Consider the following 15,438-nt stretch of genomic DNA (forward strand, 5'->3'; position numbering starts at 1 on the left):
TGAGCTCATGTTTAGCCCAACTTAACCGGAAGAGAATTTCAGCCATTTATATAATCTGGTTTTAGCTCATCGATTTGACATACTACTCCAAATTGCACCCTAAATCTTCCTTCCCTTCATCTCCCTTTTTCCCAAGTTTCCTGTTTATAATAAGACCTACAACATCCTGTGATACTGGTAAACAATCGCTCATATTGAAAGCCGTATGGCTTTCTGCTTTGTAATCTTCTCATTTGAGCTTTTGGAAAGTCCCCCCCCCCCCCCCCCCCAAGTGGTCTGTGGCTATGTGATATGTTGGTTATGCTCTACAGATGGGTAGCACACATCAGGTCATGTTAACATCAACTTCGAGCCATCAAATTCTAGCATTTGGGGTCTAAACACTTTTTTTTTTTCTTTTTAACTATTAATGTTAGAATTTAGCGAGCTGTTTTTGCCAAGTTGTGATACAATCCACATGCCCTCCTCAGTATGAAGCAGAAGCTGTAAGAAATTGGCTGATTTGACAGCCTAACAATGATGAGGAATAAATAGTGGCAGTGAATAGTTTAATAGTCTGCTGCAGTTGACAGTCACAGTTAGGATATAAGGAACCAATTAAGTCTGTTAAAAACAACTTGACCTTTCCAGGATCTCTTCTGAAGTCAGAGACAGACGGTTGCCATTGTTCACTACTTTACAGGGATTCACTTGTGCAATGCTGTTAATAGAAGTACTAGTTGCTGACGACGTGTCAGAAGCCGGTTGATTATGGTTACTAGACTGCAGTTGGATCGTAATCATTAATATTTGTGCAAAAAAACGCCTCCACATATTTCACAGGAGCCATGGCATTACTCACTTAGCTAACACTGCTGCCTATTTGGGGTATCAAAGTTAATGCTTTCAGTTCTGTGCGACCTCATAAGGTCCTATCGCCAACATATAAAATGTATACAGTGTGTATGTATATAATACACCCATGACTTGGCATTACCATTCCCCTTATCAATAGGATGTATCTGCACAGTCTGATCCTGGCCAATGAGTGCTGAGAACGCAAAACAGTTGGCAATTTATATATGCATTTCAAAGATATGGGTCAGAAACACTATATTTTTTCATTAGGGAGAGCACCTAGACGGTGAGTGAGGAGACTGAAAAGGCCATTCATGCTCCTCTGAGTCATATGCAAATAAGGGAGATGGAAAAATACCTCCACAGTGCCACCTATTGAAAGGCTCCACCCAGGCCTCTCAAAAGCAAAGCCAGACTACTACTGGACACTGATGAAGGGCAAATACCCTGAAACAGCTGTCTGTGTATGGATTCTGGCTTTGCTTTTAATTCCCGGTCATTGTTACAAGGCTTGTATAAAGAGTCTAACTTTGGCTTGAAGGAATGCTGCCTTCCAGTAGGTGGCGGTATTATTTCATCTCCCTTATTTTCAAAGATATGGCACATCCAATGCTCCAGAATAAAACGACAGTGTTTACTAAAGCATTTTACCATCCATCAAGTATGTTTTAATACAAAAAAAACAAACTACTAAATCGTGTTGCTCGATCGCACACATTGCTTATATTGGTGAAACATAGCTCAAAAAATGCTTGAATTACACTAGGTTTGATCTGTTACATGAAACGTACCCAAAATGTGTGAGATCTAAAAACCTAACATACTATACTTTTCTGTCCCTCAAAGAAAAATGAGAACCTATACTTTTCCATTGACTGTAATGTAAATACAGGGTTGTACATTTCCATACATTTAACCTATACTTTTGTTTTATTAAATTCCTTTAATGAGAAAAATGTGTTCCATTACAAAACTTAAGCAATAAGAGCTTACAGTGAAAACCGCATCTTTTTAATGTAGAAACGGACACAAATGTTTATATGAATATCTGTTTAAGTTCTACTTTTAAAAAATGTCCAAGTATGCCAAAAGCGACCCTCCAGGCTTGAACAAACAAAGATGGCCGCATCGTTTCTCTGACTACTTGATGCACTCTGTGTATTAGTATGCTAGAGAAACGGCGTGGCCAGCTTTTGCCCAGGCGTCGAGGGTCGCTATAGAAGGGCCTACAGAGGTATACGTTTTTTTCCATGTACATTTAACACTTGAACAGCCCTTAAAACCGACCTATCAGGACAGCAGGCAGTTCTTCATGAAGCAGCTGTTTGTGTACCATAGCATCAACATACTTTGAGCATATACTGCATCCATAATGTATAGGTAGCTTTTAGGGATTACCTATAGTTTTTTTCCTGGTTGGGGGGGATTTCAGTGGGATATTGGGTGTTAATAAACTTTGTAATTGACAATCTCTGTACACTGCTGTAAAATATGTATGCGCCATATAAATTAGTAAAAGACTAACTTTCTACTGGAGTTTGACTTCTCGCCAAACTTCCATGCAAACAACTTCTGCACTTCCACTACTTGTGTGCAGATGTGATGTGACGGGCCTGAGTAGAGGCTTCAGTGCCCACCCTAGCACCACAGCCTCTTCAATCAGCTGATCAGCAGGGGTCCCGAGCAGTGGACCCTTACCAGTCTATCACCAGCAGACCCCTTTAAGAAAGTGGTGTACACACTGCACTGGCTCTGTGAACGGGGAAGTCTGCTGATCAGCAGGGGCCCCGAGCAGTGGACCCTTACCAGTTTATCACCAGCAAAGTCAGCTGATCACTACTGCACGCTAGGGACAGACCAGTTTTGCTGAGACTATAGGAGTGGCACTAGTTATTGATGAAATATTTCCCACATCAGTTATAGAAATTACAGTAAGCAAAATCTTGTCCATCACTTTTGAGCCGCCAGTTGTTCTGTACTGGGGCTTTGATGTCCAGGGGTGTGTGAGTAAGCAGATTTCTCATTAAATTGTGGCACCTGTAAATTGGATTCTGAATGTGGGACTCCAACATCCCACTCATATTTTTATAACAGAATCTATATAGAAATAATGAAAAAATCACAGTGATAAAGTCTGTGACCTCAGCCCTTTTACACGGCCCAATAATCAGCCAGGAACATTTGCTTGAACTTTTTTGCCTGGTCATCTGGCTATCGGCCAATGATCAAACGCTTATTGTTGGCCGATCGGTTTGCTTATGGGAGCGTAAAAATGTTCTCTGGTCTGCTGTACATCGAGTCGTATAAATGACCCATTACAGCTCTATGGGACAGCTCGTTTTTGGTCTGTTCCACAAGCAGATTATCTACCCTTTTGAGAGGACCTTAGGGCTCTGTTGACACAATGGGGGGAAGTTGACACATTTTAGACTGATGAATAAAAGTCACACATTTTGACACCAGCCATATTTACATCAAAATATTTTTCCGTTTCTCAACACTAGAAAATTGGTGAGAGAACCTGGTGTAGCTTATCAAAAGGGAGCATGGCCTCCTGCAGCCTGCTAGAGTTACTATAATGTATGCTGGCAACTGGCCTAAATTATAGCAGGAAACCATGCCAGGTCTATGCAACTTTTAATACATGAGCCTCGTGTGCCGCAGGTGCTAAGGCAGCAGAAATGCAGTTCTAAGCTCCTTTTCATGACCTGAAGGTTGTGTGTTCAATCCCTGCATGGTTCAGGTAGCCGGCTCAAGGTTGAACATAACCGTGGAGGCATAGTACTTTTTTTTTTTTTTTTTATACTTGCCGCACCGTTTCTTCAATCCTTCCGGGATCAGTAAGATAAGTACCCAGTGGGGGGTAATAAATAAATTACTTGAGAGCGCTGCAGAATAAGTTTGGTGCTGTACATATATCAAGATTTGTTCATTATATGTGTTGTACTCCAGCACTGATCAAAAGACCAAAATATGCAATTCTGGTCTTGGATAAGTGTGCTCATATGATTGTAGTAGTAAGCAGTACTGAAGAAACTATTTGGACTAGGGAAACCTTAAAGCTTAAATATCCCCGGCTAGAGAGTGCAAATTTTGTCTCTGTAGAACAGGTTTGCCGTGGCTTAAATTTTCCCCCTTCCTCCTTGTGGGTGATTTGTGAGCGCTTGTCTCATCAAGTGAATGGATCTGGAACTGGAAACTTTTTGCAACATTGCTTTAGTTTAGTTTTTGTTTTAGATACATATCGTTTAACATTTGCTTTTTGGTTAGCCCCATATCAGATTGCCTGCATATAAAATAGGATGTTTTGCCTATGCCAATTATTTAAATTTTTTTGTTTTTTTTTTTATTCCAATTTTAATTCTGCCTTTTTTCACAGGTATTAATGAACAGGGACTTTACAGAATTGTTGGTGTGAACTCCAGAGTTCAAAAGCTATTGAGCATTTTAATGGGTAAGTGAAATAAGGGCATGTGCAGCTATTTGGGCCCCGATGAGCAGCTTTAATAGTAAAAGTAATGTCCTGCAGTACATACGGTACTTCACATTTGAGCTCCGCTCTAGTTTTTTCTTTGAATGCTAGTTTCCATAACTGATACAACTTATGTAGTTTGCAGTTCTTTCTTTTCCCCGCACTCAGCAGCTCTAAGCCGTGGCAGCCCGGGCAGCCCGCCAGCTCAACATCTGTGGATACCTTTTAAAAATCATTAATTTAATTTGCTGCAAGGAAGTGGACACAAATGTTTGTCAGCTGAAAAAAACAACCTAATCATTGGTAACAATGGTGTGCAGGCCATCATATTTATCTCGTTAGCTGGGCATTATGAATGTAAAGGCAAGACATGTATTTGCTTTGACAATCAAGCTGATGTATATTTACCTCTCTGTAAGGCCAAGTTAACTTTCTGTATACAACATTGTATTTGGTTTAAATTATGATGTATTGTGAAAATAGATTTTCTACAGGAAAGAGTTCTTTGTTCAGTAACTAAGAGTTTTGATGCCTTTTACGTCTACTTTTCATATATTGATTAATCTCCCTGTAAAGAAGTACGGTACTCTGAACTGCAGTATAAGGCCGGGATCACATGACTGGATTGGATGCCACATGTGGGAGGACCACAGCGGATTCAGGCTGGGGGTCCATGTGGTGACCCTGCGTATACCGCATAACTGTATTATGTATGACCGTGGAGGCACGCAGTTGGTCATTCACAGTACAGTTTTTTTGTTTTTTTTTTATATTTCCCGCATCATCGCTTCGCAATGACATGGGAACCCGCTACCCATATGCAATATTACCTGCATATGGCGCATGCATTCATTGACATCGATAGAGGCCATCCATGGTAAAATAGAGCATGCTGCAGTTTTTCTTCCACTCGTATGCGTGGGTGGGAAGGAAAATTCGATACTACCTTCGTTTCAATGCTCACGTTTAACATGGATGGCGATCACGGAAGCTGCGATCATGTGAGACCAGCCTAATACTACTAATTCACTTGTCTTGAGGTTGCATGTGCAAAGGACCTTTGTCAAACTGTTATATTCTCGGTTCTTCATAAGGGTCCATTTTTTATAAGGGCTGAATTGCCACATATTGAGAGTACAACCCCCCTCAGAAGCATTGGACTGGAGTGCAGAGGGCTACTTTTACATTATACTGGATTGGGAACCTACTCTGGCACTTGGAAGCTTTACTGCTGATGGTTTCAGTACCAATAGAACACTTTATTTCTTTAACTTTTTAAATTTGGGGTAAAATAAAATAGGACCTTCTTCCTACATCTGCATGTTGTGTATGGAATCTTATTCCCACTCTGTATTTTCTTGTGCTTTCACCTTGGTAAGAGCATGTTTGAACCACATCTCACATCTGTACATCAAGAAATGCTTCCAGCATATCCATAGCCTCTAATGGACCTGACATTTACTAAACCGATGTCCTTTGGCAAACACGTGGCTGTTTCACGTCGATGTGCTGTTTGATAGTGTAATGTATCTGATTTGTTTTCCTTCTCCTGTCTTGTACTGCTCGGTGTAATTAACTGCTCTGTAGCTATGATATACGAGCCAGAAAGTCTGAAGTGAACGGACTTGAATACCAGATTTTTTTAAAATCTGAGACGTTTCAAAACTCCAGGCGGATTAATTTTTTAATACATCTTTATTATTCAAAGCTCAGTTTTTCTGATACAGAACTCCAGCTTCCCTGCAGTATACACAGATCTAACAGGCAACATACTGCTTGCAGCTGTCGCTTAAGGGAACTTGAGGAGCAGTGGATTGTGCGAAAACCGTTCTGTCAGCTATAAAAAAAAAAATTAAAAATTCTTTGGGGAAAAAAAATATTCGCCAGATTTGAGCTTAAAAAAAACTGAAACCCGTCATATAATTAAAGGGGTTGGCCAGTTGTAAGCCATTTTTGGCTTCTCCACCCAGAATCCCTGATGATCAGATGTTCTCTGGGCCGGTGTGCTTTTGTACTATTCTGATCTCTGAAGGCAGCCACATCCCCACTGCAGTGGTGAAGTTTGGTGTTAAAGGCAAGCCTTCCATTCACTCTAGTCAGGGCTGCAATGCAACGGTTACCGGAACTGAGGCAAATGGAACAGCTCCCCCCCACCACCACCATACTTACCCCCCAGTTTCTCAGCATCAGTGGGAGACACAGCGATTAGACCGCTGACTGATCTATCTGTTTGCATCCATTCAGTAGATTGGTGAAAACTGATTTTGAAAAAAAAACAAAAAAAAAACACATTGCTGGAATTGCTGACCTCTGAAGACATTATGATTTAAAGGGGTTGTCCCGCGCCGAAACGGGTTTTTTTTTTTCAATAGCCCCCCTGTTCGGCGCGAGACAAACCCGATGCAGGGGTTAAAAAAGAAAACGGGATAGTGCTTACCTGAATCCCCGCGCTCCGGTGACTTCTTACTTACCTGGTGAAGATGGCCACCGGGATCTTCTCCCTCGGTGGACCGCAGGTCTTCTGTGCGGTCCATTGCCGATTCCAGCCTCCTGATTGGCTGGAATCGGCACGTGACGGGGCGGAGCTACAAGGAGCCGCTCTCCGGCACGAGCGGCCCCATTCAGAAAAGAAGACCGGACTGCGCAAGCGCGTCTAATCCGGCGATTAGACGCTGAAAATTAGACGGCACCATGGAGACGAGGACGCTAGCAATGGAACAGGTAAGTGAATAACTTCTGATAACTTCTGTATGGCTCATAATTAATGCACAATGTACATTACAAAGTGCATTAATATGGCCATACAGAAGTGTATAACCCCACTTGCTTTCGCGGGACAACCCCTTTAATGCTGTACAGCTCTGATGTTGGAAGACGTCCGTTGGAGTTCTCTTACTGTATATTGCCAGCCTCTGTGCTGTTGGAGCCTATCCAGCGTGTCACCTCATGCAGTAGTGGCTTTAGCCAGCATATAGTGCTGTTGTATGACGGCAGAAAAGAGTAAGCCCCCTAGGGAATAAAGGATACAAATTGGATTGGAAAGGGTTAAAGATGGAGATTCATTTTAGGGCCCATTTACACTAGGCAACTGTCTTTTATATATAAAAAGTGATACTATTGTCAGAGGTATCGTTATACGTGAATGTTGCTCAAAGCAACTTTTACAAATCCTAGACTGACCTGATGTTTGCTACACGAACAAAATGTTTGGGAAAATGGTTGTAAATGTTTTAAGAACTGATTATTTTAATTGGCAAGGACTCCAGGATAAAGTACATTTTCAGTATCCAACTTCCATCTGAGCGTAACCTCTGAACTGTGCCCCATCCACAGCTTGGTCTTCCACGTTTTGGGGACATAGCAACAGTCAAACCGGTAAGCACTTGATCAAATGTCGCTTACCAACGCTTGACTCTTCCTAGCGGCGCTGTTGGCTGAAGCGCAATAGCACCACTAGACTTAACATAGGAACTTTGACCTGGACTGACAGTCACTCAATACATCAAACTCAAATTTTCTGATTTTTCGGCGGTGGTGAGGATGTCACAAATCTAATGACTCCAAAATCATCTACTAAAGGTCACGCAAAGGGGTCAAAGTGTGGTCAAGAAAACGTCTGTAGGCTTGTTTATACTAGATGCCTGAATAGTGTGTGGTTCATGAGTAATCTATCCTGATGTAAGAATCGCTGTGCCCACCTGGGAGAGGACACTACCACCAATGATTTCATGGATGGAAACCATCAGATACTCAAGGCAGTTTTTCTAACCACGGATTGTTTATCGGTGGTTGGAAAAGTTGTTCTATATAAACAAACCTTTAGGATGAAGAGGAGCCCCTGCTTTATTAGTACAGAGCAATGTAAATGAGAGGATGAATATATATTTTTATAGAATTATACCCCAATCTTAAAGGGGTCATCCGAGTTATGAAGGGGGTCCCCCATGAAAGCTAAGGGGGTCCCCCATGGTTTAAAATAAAACAGCTGATACTTTTTCTCTCCCCGTTCCCCCACTGCTGGTTGCGGTTGTAGTTTATAGACTGCCCTTAGCCAGTGACGTCCTGTAAACCTGCCAGGTTGAATTGGCCAGCTGCAGAAATAGTCTAGATAGTCCACGACAAAAATGTAATGTAAATCTAATCCCTTTTAGCTTATTCTGACAACCTATTTCTAAACCAGTTGCTCTTTGGGTTAAAGCAACAGGAGCCATTTATGCCTGATTGGCTGCTTGAGTACCATGTTTTGAATCTTTATAGTATATGTTTCGCCTTTCATAATTTAATTATTGTATAGAAGAAAGATCTACTAGTTGTATCACTGTCTTAATGGTAACAGGCCTAATATTCAGCTATTTATTTTTCATTCTATGAATTACATTGGCCACTTTATTAGAGACACCCATGTAGTAGCTTGTTGGACCTCCTCTGGCCTTCATAGCCACAGCCGTTTGTCCTAGCATAGGTCCCATTAGGGGTTGAAATTGTTGCTCAGATCACTCGTAACTTTTGTGGATTCCATCTAAAAATTCTCCATGGTAATCTTGCTTACTTGATTGCATGCCGCACTTTGGGGTCGCCTATCTAATTTACATACAGAGAAACTCTCATCGTGAGACGGCAGCGGTGTCTCCTAAACCTTGCTGGGTCATGGACCTAATTTCCACAACATTTTAGAATTAAAATGTACACTGACTTTTTTTCCTTGTGTATATCCGGACAGCTTACTGTAAAGTGATGGTTAGTTTTCTAGCTCTAATTAAAACCATATAGAGTCTGCAGCAGTGTTTTTCAATTACCCTTTGTGTAGCTATACTTAGACTATAGCAGCAGAATAATTCTTCATCAGTGACGGCCTTCATTTGTTTAGCCGGTTTCTATGGCAGATGTGCGCCGCACATTGTATGGTGTATAGTACATAATAGTTTTCTTTAAAGCAACACGAAGGGCCTGAAATATTAAGACTAAGGCTTCCTATGCCAGTCATTATGTGCAGCCTGCTGACAAGAAGTTATCTTAACGAGCCACTTCGTTAAAATATTTTTTTCATTCATTATGTAACTGGTTCCCCACTATAAAAAAAAAAAGTCAGAAAGGAGTAAACGAGGTAATACAATGTCCTGGGGTCCTTCTCTTCAGGTGGGTCATGTGATCTCTGTGACCGTCTGAGATTTAACTGGCTACGTGCTATCTCAAGAAGTCCCTTTTAGTCAGCATAATTGCTTTTTGATGATCTAGCATGGACTGTACCGCACAAGCTATTCATAGGAGGAGATAGGAACTCCTATCACAGTTTGTTGATAATTGGAGGCTCCTATCATGCAGTTGTATTGAGGAAGATAAAGGGTGAAAGAACTAAGGCTGTGTCAAAAACTGATATCTGTAGACTGTAGGCAGAATAGAGTTGATGAAATTGGTCCTCTAAAAGCACACTTTATTCAGAATCAATTCCATCTACGCTATTATACCTATATGTGACGTATACCAACAGGTTCCACCAAAGTCTTAGTTCTTTTACCCCCTCTTTGTCTATATAGTTCTGCTAATAACTGGTCAACCAGTTTTCTAAGCTAGCTGATTAGTCTTAAACACAGGTTTTCCTTGCCTGCCACCCTGCATTGAGTCTCACAGATCTAAGGAGCTCTGCCCACTGTCCACTACTTAAGCCTCATAGTGAAAATGAAAAAAAAACTGCTCATCCTCCCTGACTGTCTACTTATGGTCTTCTCCTTATTTAGGAGAATATAGAGGTTAATTAGATGTACACTGTCCCCCCAGCAGGCAGAGATGGTACTGGTTCCTGCTGCCTGTGTGTTGCTCTACTCATGCATCATGGGATTGCTAGTACAACATGGAAGAGAAAGCAGAATGAAATCTAAATGTCAAGATGGTTACTGATAAGTATTAGACAGGAGGCAGCACTGCATGGATGGGAGTGCAATATACAACCCCAATTCCAGAAAAGTTGGTTCGCTGTGTAAAATGTAAATGAAAAGAAAAAAAGAATGCAATGACTTTCAAATCTCATATAGCCATATTTATTCACAATAGAACATAGAATGTTGTCCCATTCTTGTCTGATGTAGGATTCTAGCTGCTCAACAGTCTGGGGTCGTCTTTGCTACAATTTATAATGCGACAAATGTTTTCTATTGGTGAAAGGTCTAAAGTGCAGACGGCCGGTTCAGCTGCCTGCACTCTCCTCCGAAGCCATGCTGTTATGATGGAGGCCGTATGTGGTTTAGCATTGTTTTGCTGAAACATGCAAGGCCTTACCTGAAAGAGACGTTGCGTGGATGGCATCATATGATCTGAAACCTCTATATACTGCTCAGCCTTAATAGTGCCTTTCATCATGTGTAAGCTGCCCATGTCATAGACACTAATGTAACCCCATATCAGATATGCAGGCTTTTGAACTGGGCGCTGATAAGCAGAATGGTCCTTCTCTCTAGTCCGCAGGATCTGGTGTCTGTGATTTCCCAAAAGAATTTCAAGTTTTGATTCATCTGATTGCAAAATTTTTCCATTTTGCCTCAGTCCATTTTAACCCGTTTAGGACCAGGCACAGTAAATATACGGCTCTTGGGCTTAAAGCCTAGCCGTATGTAAAATTACGGCAGGGATTTAAGCCTCCTGTCTCTGCAATCAGAGGCAGGATGGGTTGTAAGCTGTTAGTAACAGCTAATAACCCGGAGGAGAAGGCAGGAGGGTTTTTAACAGTGCTCAACAAGAGCACTGTGTACTGAAAAGTAAAAGTATAACCTTTACTACTGGAGTCGGGGGGTTATGTGACTCCTGGGATTCCCTCCTATAGCAGAGCTGCAGGGTCTTACTAGACCATGACCAGCTCTGCCAGTGACTGTCACTGCAGGGGTTGTTTTCCCCTGTAACTGGGGCTCCTACAGATGCCCCAGCTACAGTGGGAAAGTGTCATAAAAAAAATTGTGAATGTCCCCAAGAGGTCTTACATGATGTCATGGGGGACATAGATAGTAAAAAACATAATTAACATTTTTACTTGAAAACTAGATTTATGGAATGTCATTTTCTCATCGCACATCCCCTTTGAGAGATCAGCAGGAACATCTGTTCTCTCTACAAGATTTTTACAAGGCTGTTTGGGTTTAAAATGGACATAACTGATGTGTGGATAAACACTTTGAAAAAACTAAAAAGTTGCCCTCATTCTAGCTTAACTCTCTTCTAGATTTAGTGTTCCTTTAACTATTAGCTCCTTGAACTCCAGCACCTGGGGTGTTCTTTCATCCCAAACCAGGATTGAAACTGACAAAGAGAAGTTAAAGAATTTTCTGTTTCTTTTGGAGCCATTCCTGGTTTTGGCTGGAAAGAATACATTAAATAACTATCTTTAGTCATGTGCAATATTGTATATAGTTATAGCTAATCATATACAGTATTTGTTAGTCATCTATTTTTTATTTTTTTTTACTTTGGTAATTAGTTATGCATTGATTTCTTCTTAATTTTTTTTTTTTAGTTTGCTTATTTTGACAATTCAACAGCAGTTTTTTAAATATAAAGTCATATAAAGTTTAGATTTTTCTGGGACGAGTTGTATTTTAATGGCACCATTTTGGAGTATAGATTTTTGCTTGTTTTGGTGGGTAATTGTACTGCTGTTTTTTGGGTATTTTTATGGTGTTCACTCTGCAGTATAAATGTTATTTTATTGTTAGTAATAAGACTATACCAAAGTTATACAGTGTCATTTTTGTTTTTTGCACTGCAACGCTTTTTTTTCTTCTAGGATGACTTGTAGTTTTCATTGCTACTATTTAAGGTACAGATGGTGTTTTGATCATGTTTGGCGTTGTTTTAAACAATGCTCACTGTGCAGGATAAATGTGTTAATGGGGGACTTGAACATTTGATTGCTTGTATAATACACTGTAATAATTCTGTATTGCAGTGTATTAAGTCTGCTTTTTTAAAAATCTGACAGGCAAATTATTGGGCCCTTCCTCTGTCTGACTGATAGACAGATCTGTACATGGCAAGACTAGAACCTATATTGTTACCCTGTTACCCCCCTGGCTGCCATGGGAACCCATTGGCACCTCGCGGTTGGGGGATCCTCCTCCCTCCATCTAGCTATGTGGCATCCAATGGATTAAATTGAGATCTGAGTTATCTCCTCTTGAGCCCTCACCATCACTGCACCATAATGATATGTATTTTCCATGCTATTGCAGGGCAGGAAGGGAATATGGACATAGTATTCATTGATGTTGTACATAATGGATATGGAAAAATGAAATCGGTAACTGATAAGCTGTTTCACCGATGTTTTGTAAAACCCCAACAAGATTTGCATAAGAGTAAAAACTAAAAATATCAAATGGGCACCCCTCACTAGCTCCTCTGCTTGCAATTGTGGTCCCCTCAATCTTTTACATAACTACAGTATAACAGGCTATGTGTCCCGCCTGTCAGCTAGTCGTTGACCTCATCAGTTACGGGACGTCATTCCTTCTGCTGCCGTGGTGGTCTTCTGAGTGACATATTTGATACTGGGGGGTTCCAAAAGACCCAGAAAAGCTTTTAGGCAATGATTCAAAGCTAAAAACTGATAAGTCAGCAAACCACACTAAAATAAACGTCAACATAGGAGGATAAACAGGCTGAACTAGATGGACATTGTCTTCATTCGGCCTTACATACTATGTTACTATGTAACATTGAACGGAGTTGGCACTGAGGGCCTGGGAAGTCTGTACCAGGCTGGGTGAATAAGCTGCTGGGGGGCTATCCTGTACGTAAATAGGGATATGCTGAGTCATGTCGTTTAGGATCTCTGTTCTTAAAATTGTGTAGTCCGGGTAAATTAATTGTCTACAGATTACTAGCATTTGCTAGGGGCGGCCAACCAGGAACTTCTTATTTTCAATGCTTCCTTGGGTCATTTATGATATTGCTGCACGGTTTATCCAATCTCTTCTTCACTTGTAAGTTAAACACGTTTTTGTGCTGATTTTGGCTTAAAAACTTAGCAGGAAAAAAATGTATAAACCTCTTCTTCATTTAGGGCTGTTTTCATGTTCACATGTAGTCGACAATCTCCCCCTACAGAGAATGCAATGCATGAGTTTATGCCAAGGACAGGATTATCTCATCAAGATCATTTATACAATGGGCTGCTTATCTCCTATGGAAGTGATTACCTTCAGTAATTGGATTACGATTCAGGGTCATCTTTTCTCGAGGAAGTCTGTAGGCTTAGGAGCAGATCTCTGTAGCTGGTAATCTTTAGAAACAGCCATATCGGGATCAAGAAGAATTTAACCTTACAGGCATATCTATTTCTGTAAACCATTTCACGGCCATTTGTACAGTATGGCTGTATTGCAGGCGTTTCTGCTTCAAATTGAATCATAGCATGGTTGCCTTTTTAGCGGGTTGAAGTCACTTAAAGGGAACCTATCACATTGAAAATAGTCTGTTCTGTGGGCAGCATATTGTAGAACAGGAAGAGCTGAGCAGATTGATATGTAGTTTTGTGGGGGAAGATTCGGTATAACTTTATTTTATATTTTATTCATTTAAATCCCTGCTCGATCTACACTTAGGACCGCCCACTGGACTCCCATCAGTGATTGACAGCAACTTGTATATGCACACTCATAGAGATAGCTCTCCATTGCCAATGATAGCTGTCCACCGCCCATTGGACTCCTAAGCTCAGTGCGAGTAGAGATCTAAATGAATAAAATGCAAGCTATACTGAACTTTTCCCCAAAAACTTTGTATCAATCTACTCTGACCCTCCTGCTCTATAACATGTCTGCAGAATAGACTGCGTTTTCGACATTACAGGTTCCCTTTAAAGTACATTTGTGCAATAAGTCCCAGTCAGTTGTACATGCAGATTGTGTTTTAGGTTTCTTAGATATGGTGCTCTTAGACCCCATTTACACTGAAAGATCATCGCTCAAAAATCGCTCAAGTGGCAGTTTGAGGGACCGTTTTGAGCGACCATCTTTGCATAGTCTATAGTAGCTAATTAGCTACTAAGGAGCTATGCAGGCATATCAGAACACCGCCTCTATCGCTCGGCGAACAATACAGCTGAGTTGCATAAGCAAACAGTTGCATTGTTCGAGCTTACAGCTCGTGTCCCACGGTGAACTACCATGGGACATGGGCTGACAGTTTATCAGTGCTGCCGACTGTGATAACAGCCTGCACAGCTAATAAGAGTTCATCGCTCAATTCTAGAAAACTAGATGGCTTTGAGTGAGTTTTGAGCGAGAATAGTTTTCTAAATGGGCCTTTTACATGGCAATGTTCTTCCCCTGCAAAACACAGGTGGAGAAACACAGATTGCGGCCATCACGTGGGCTCATCACAGTGACCCAATTGACAAGTCCAGGAGCCAGGCACAATCGACTTGGTTTCCCCTGTGTTTTACAGGGGAGAAATGCTCACATAATAGCACCCCTTAGGGCTCCTTCACACTGGCGAGAAAATCATGCGAGTAAAAACGCAGAATTTTGAAACCAATGGTTTTCTTTACATTTTTACTCATGCAGTGTTGCAAGAAAAAAAAATTGCGGCTTGTCCTTTCCGCAATCTATCTTTTTTTTTTTTTTTAAATCGCATCGCAAAGCGCGAAACTGCAATTTTCGTGTGATGCGTTAACATTAGAAAGTACAATTGACTTTTGTGATGAAAAATCGCAACAAAATTGCGCAATTAAAAACGTGTGAGAAAATCGCGGGCAGCGTTTTTTTAGCGAGCAAAAGCAGCGCTGACTCTCAAATCGCGAGAAAAAAGACGCGATTTTCTTGCAGCGATCTTGCGTTTGCCAGTGGAAAGGAGCCCTTAGACTTATGTCTGCCTTATTACATGTCAATGACTCCCTCCATTAGACAATATGAACACTGCCGTTACATAGTGTTTTTTTTTTTTTTTTCTAGCTGCTCGTTACATTTCTTTCTGATATGACAGTTCACAAGGCGGCAGTGTGACCAAAGTCTCCTCGTCCCGGCCTTACCCTGCAACCTTACATAGATGTTTCTCCTTTTCTGTTTGACTTCTTCTGTTAGTCTGTCAACACTCTCTGATTGCTTTTGCCGCTGTGGTCACCGTGGTAACACGGAGCGCTACCC

General features: G+C 41.1%; 1 protein-coding gene across 3 annotated transcripts in view; it reads left to right on the plus strand.

Moving 5' to 3' along the window:
- ARHGAP26 (Rho GTPase activating protein 26) overlaps nucleotides 1-15,438 on the plus strand; it is a 311,322-nt gene that overhangs the window by 134,402 nt on the left and 161,482 nt on the right. For all 3 annotated transcript variants that reach the window (XM_066591243.1, XM_066591246.1, XM_066591244.1), the window contains exon 14: nucleotides 4,217-4,291. In XM_066591243.1, coding sequence (XP_066447340.1) covers nucleotides 4,217-4,291 — 75 coding nt within the window. The remainder of the gene's footprint in view (nucleotides 1-4,216; nucleotides 4,292-15,438) is intronic.

Source organism: Eleutherodactylus coqui, chromosome 2 (assembly GCF_035609145.1).
Source record: "Eleutherodactylus coqui strain aEleCoq1 chromosome 2, aEleCoq1.hap1, whole genome shotgun sequence".
Taxonomy (NCBI): Eukaryota; Metazoa; Chordata; class Amphibia; order Anura; family Eleutherodactylidae; genus Eleutherodactylus; species Eleutherodactylus coqui.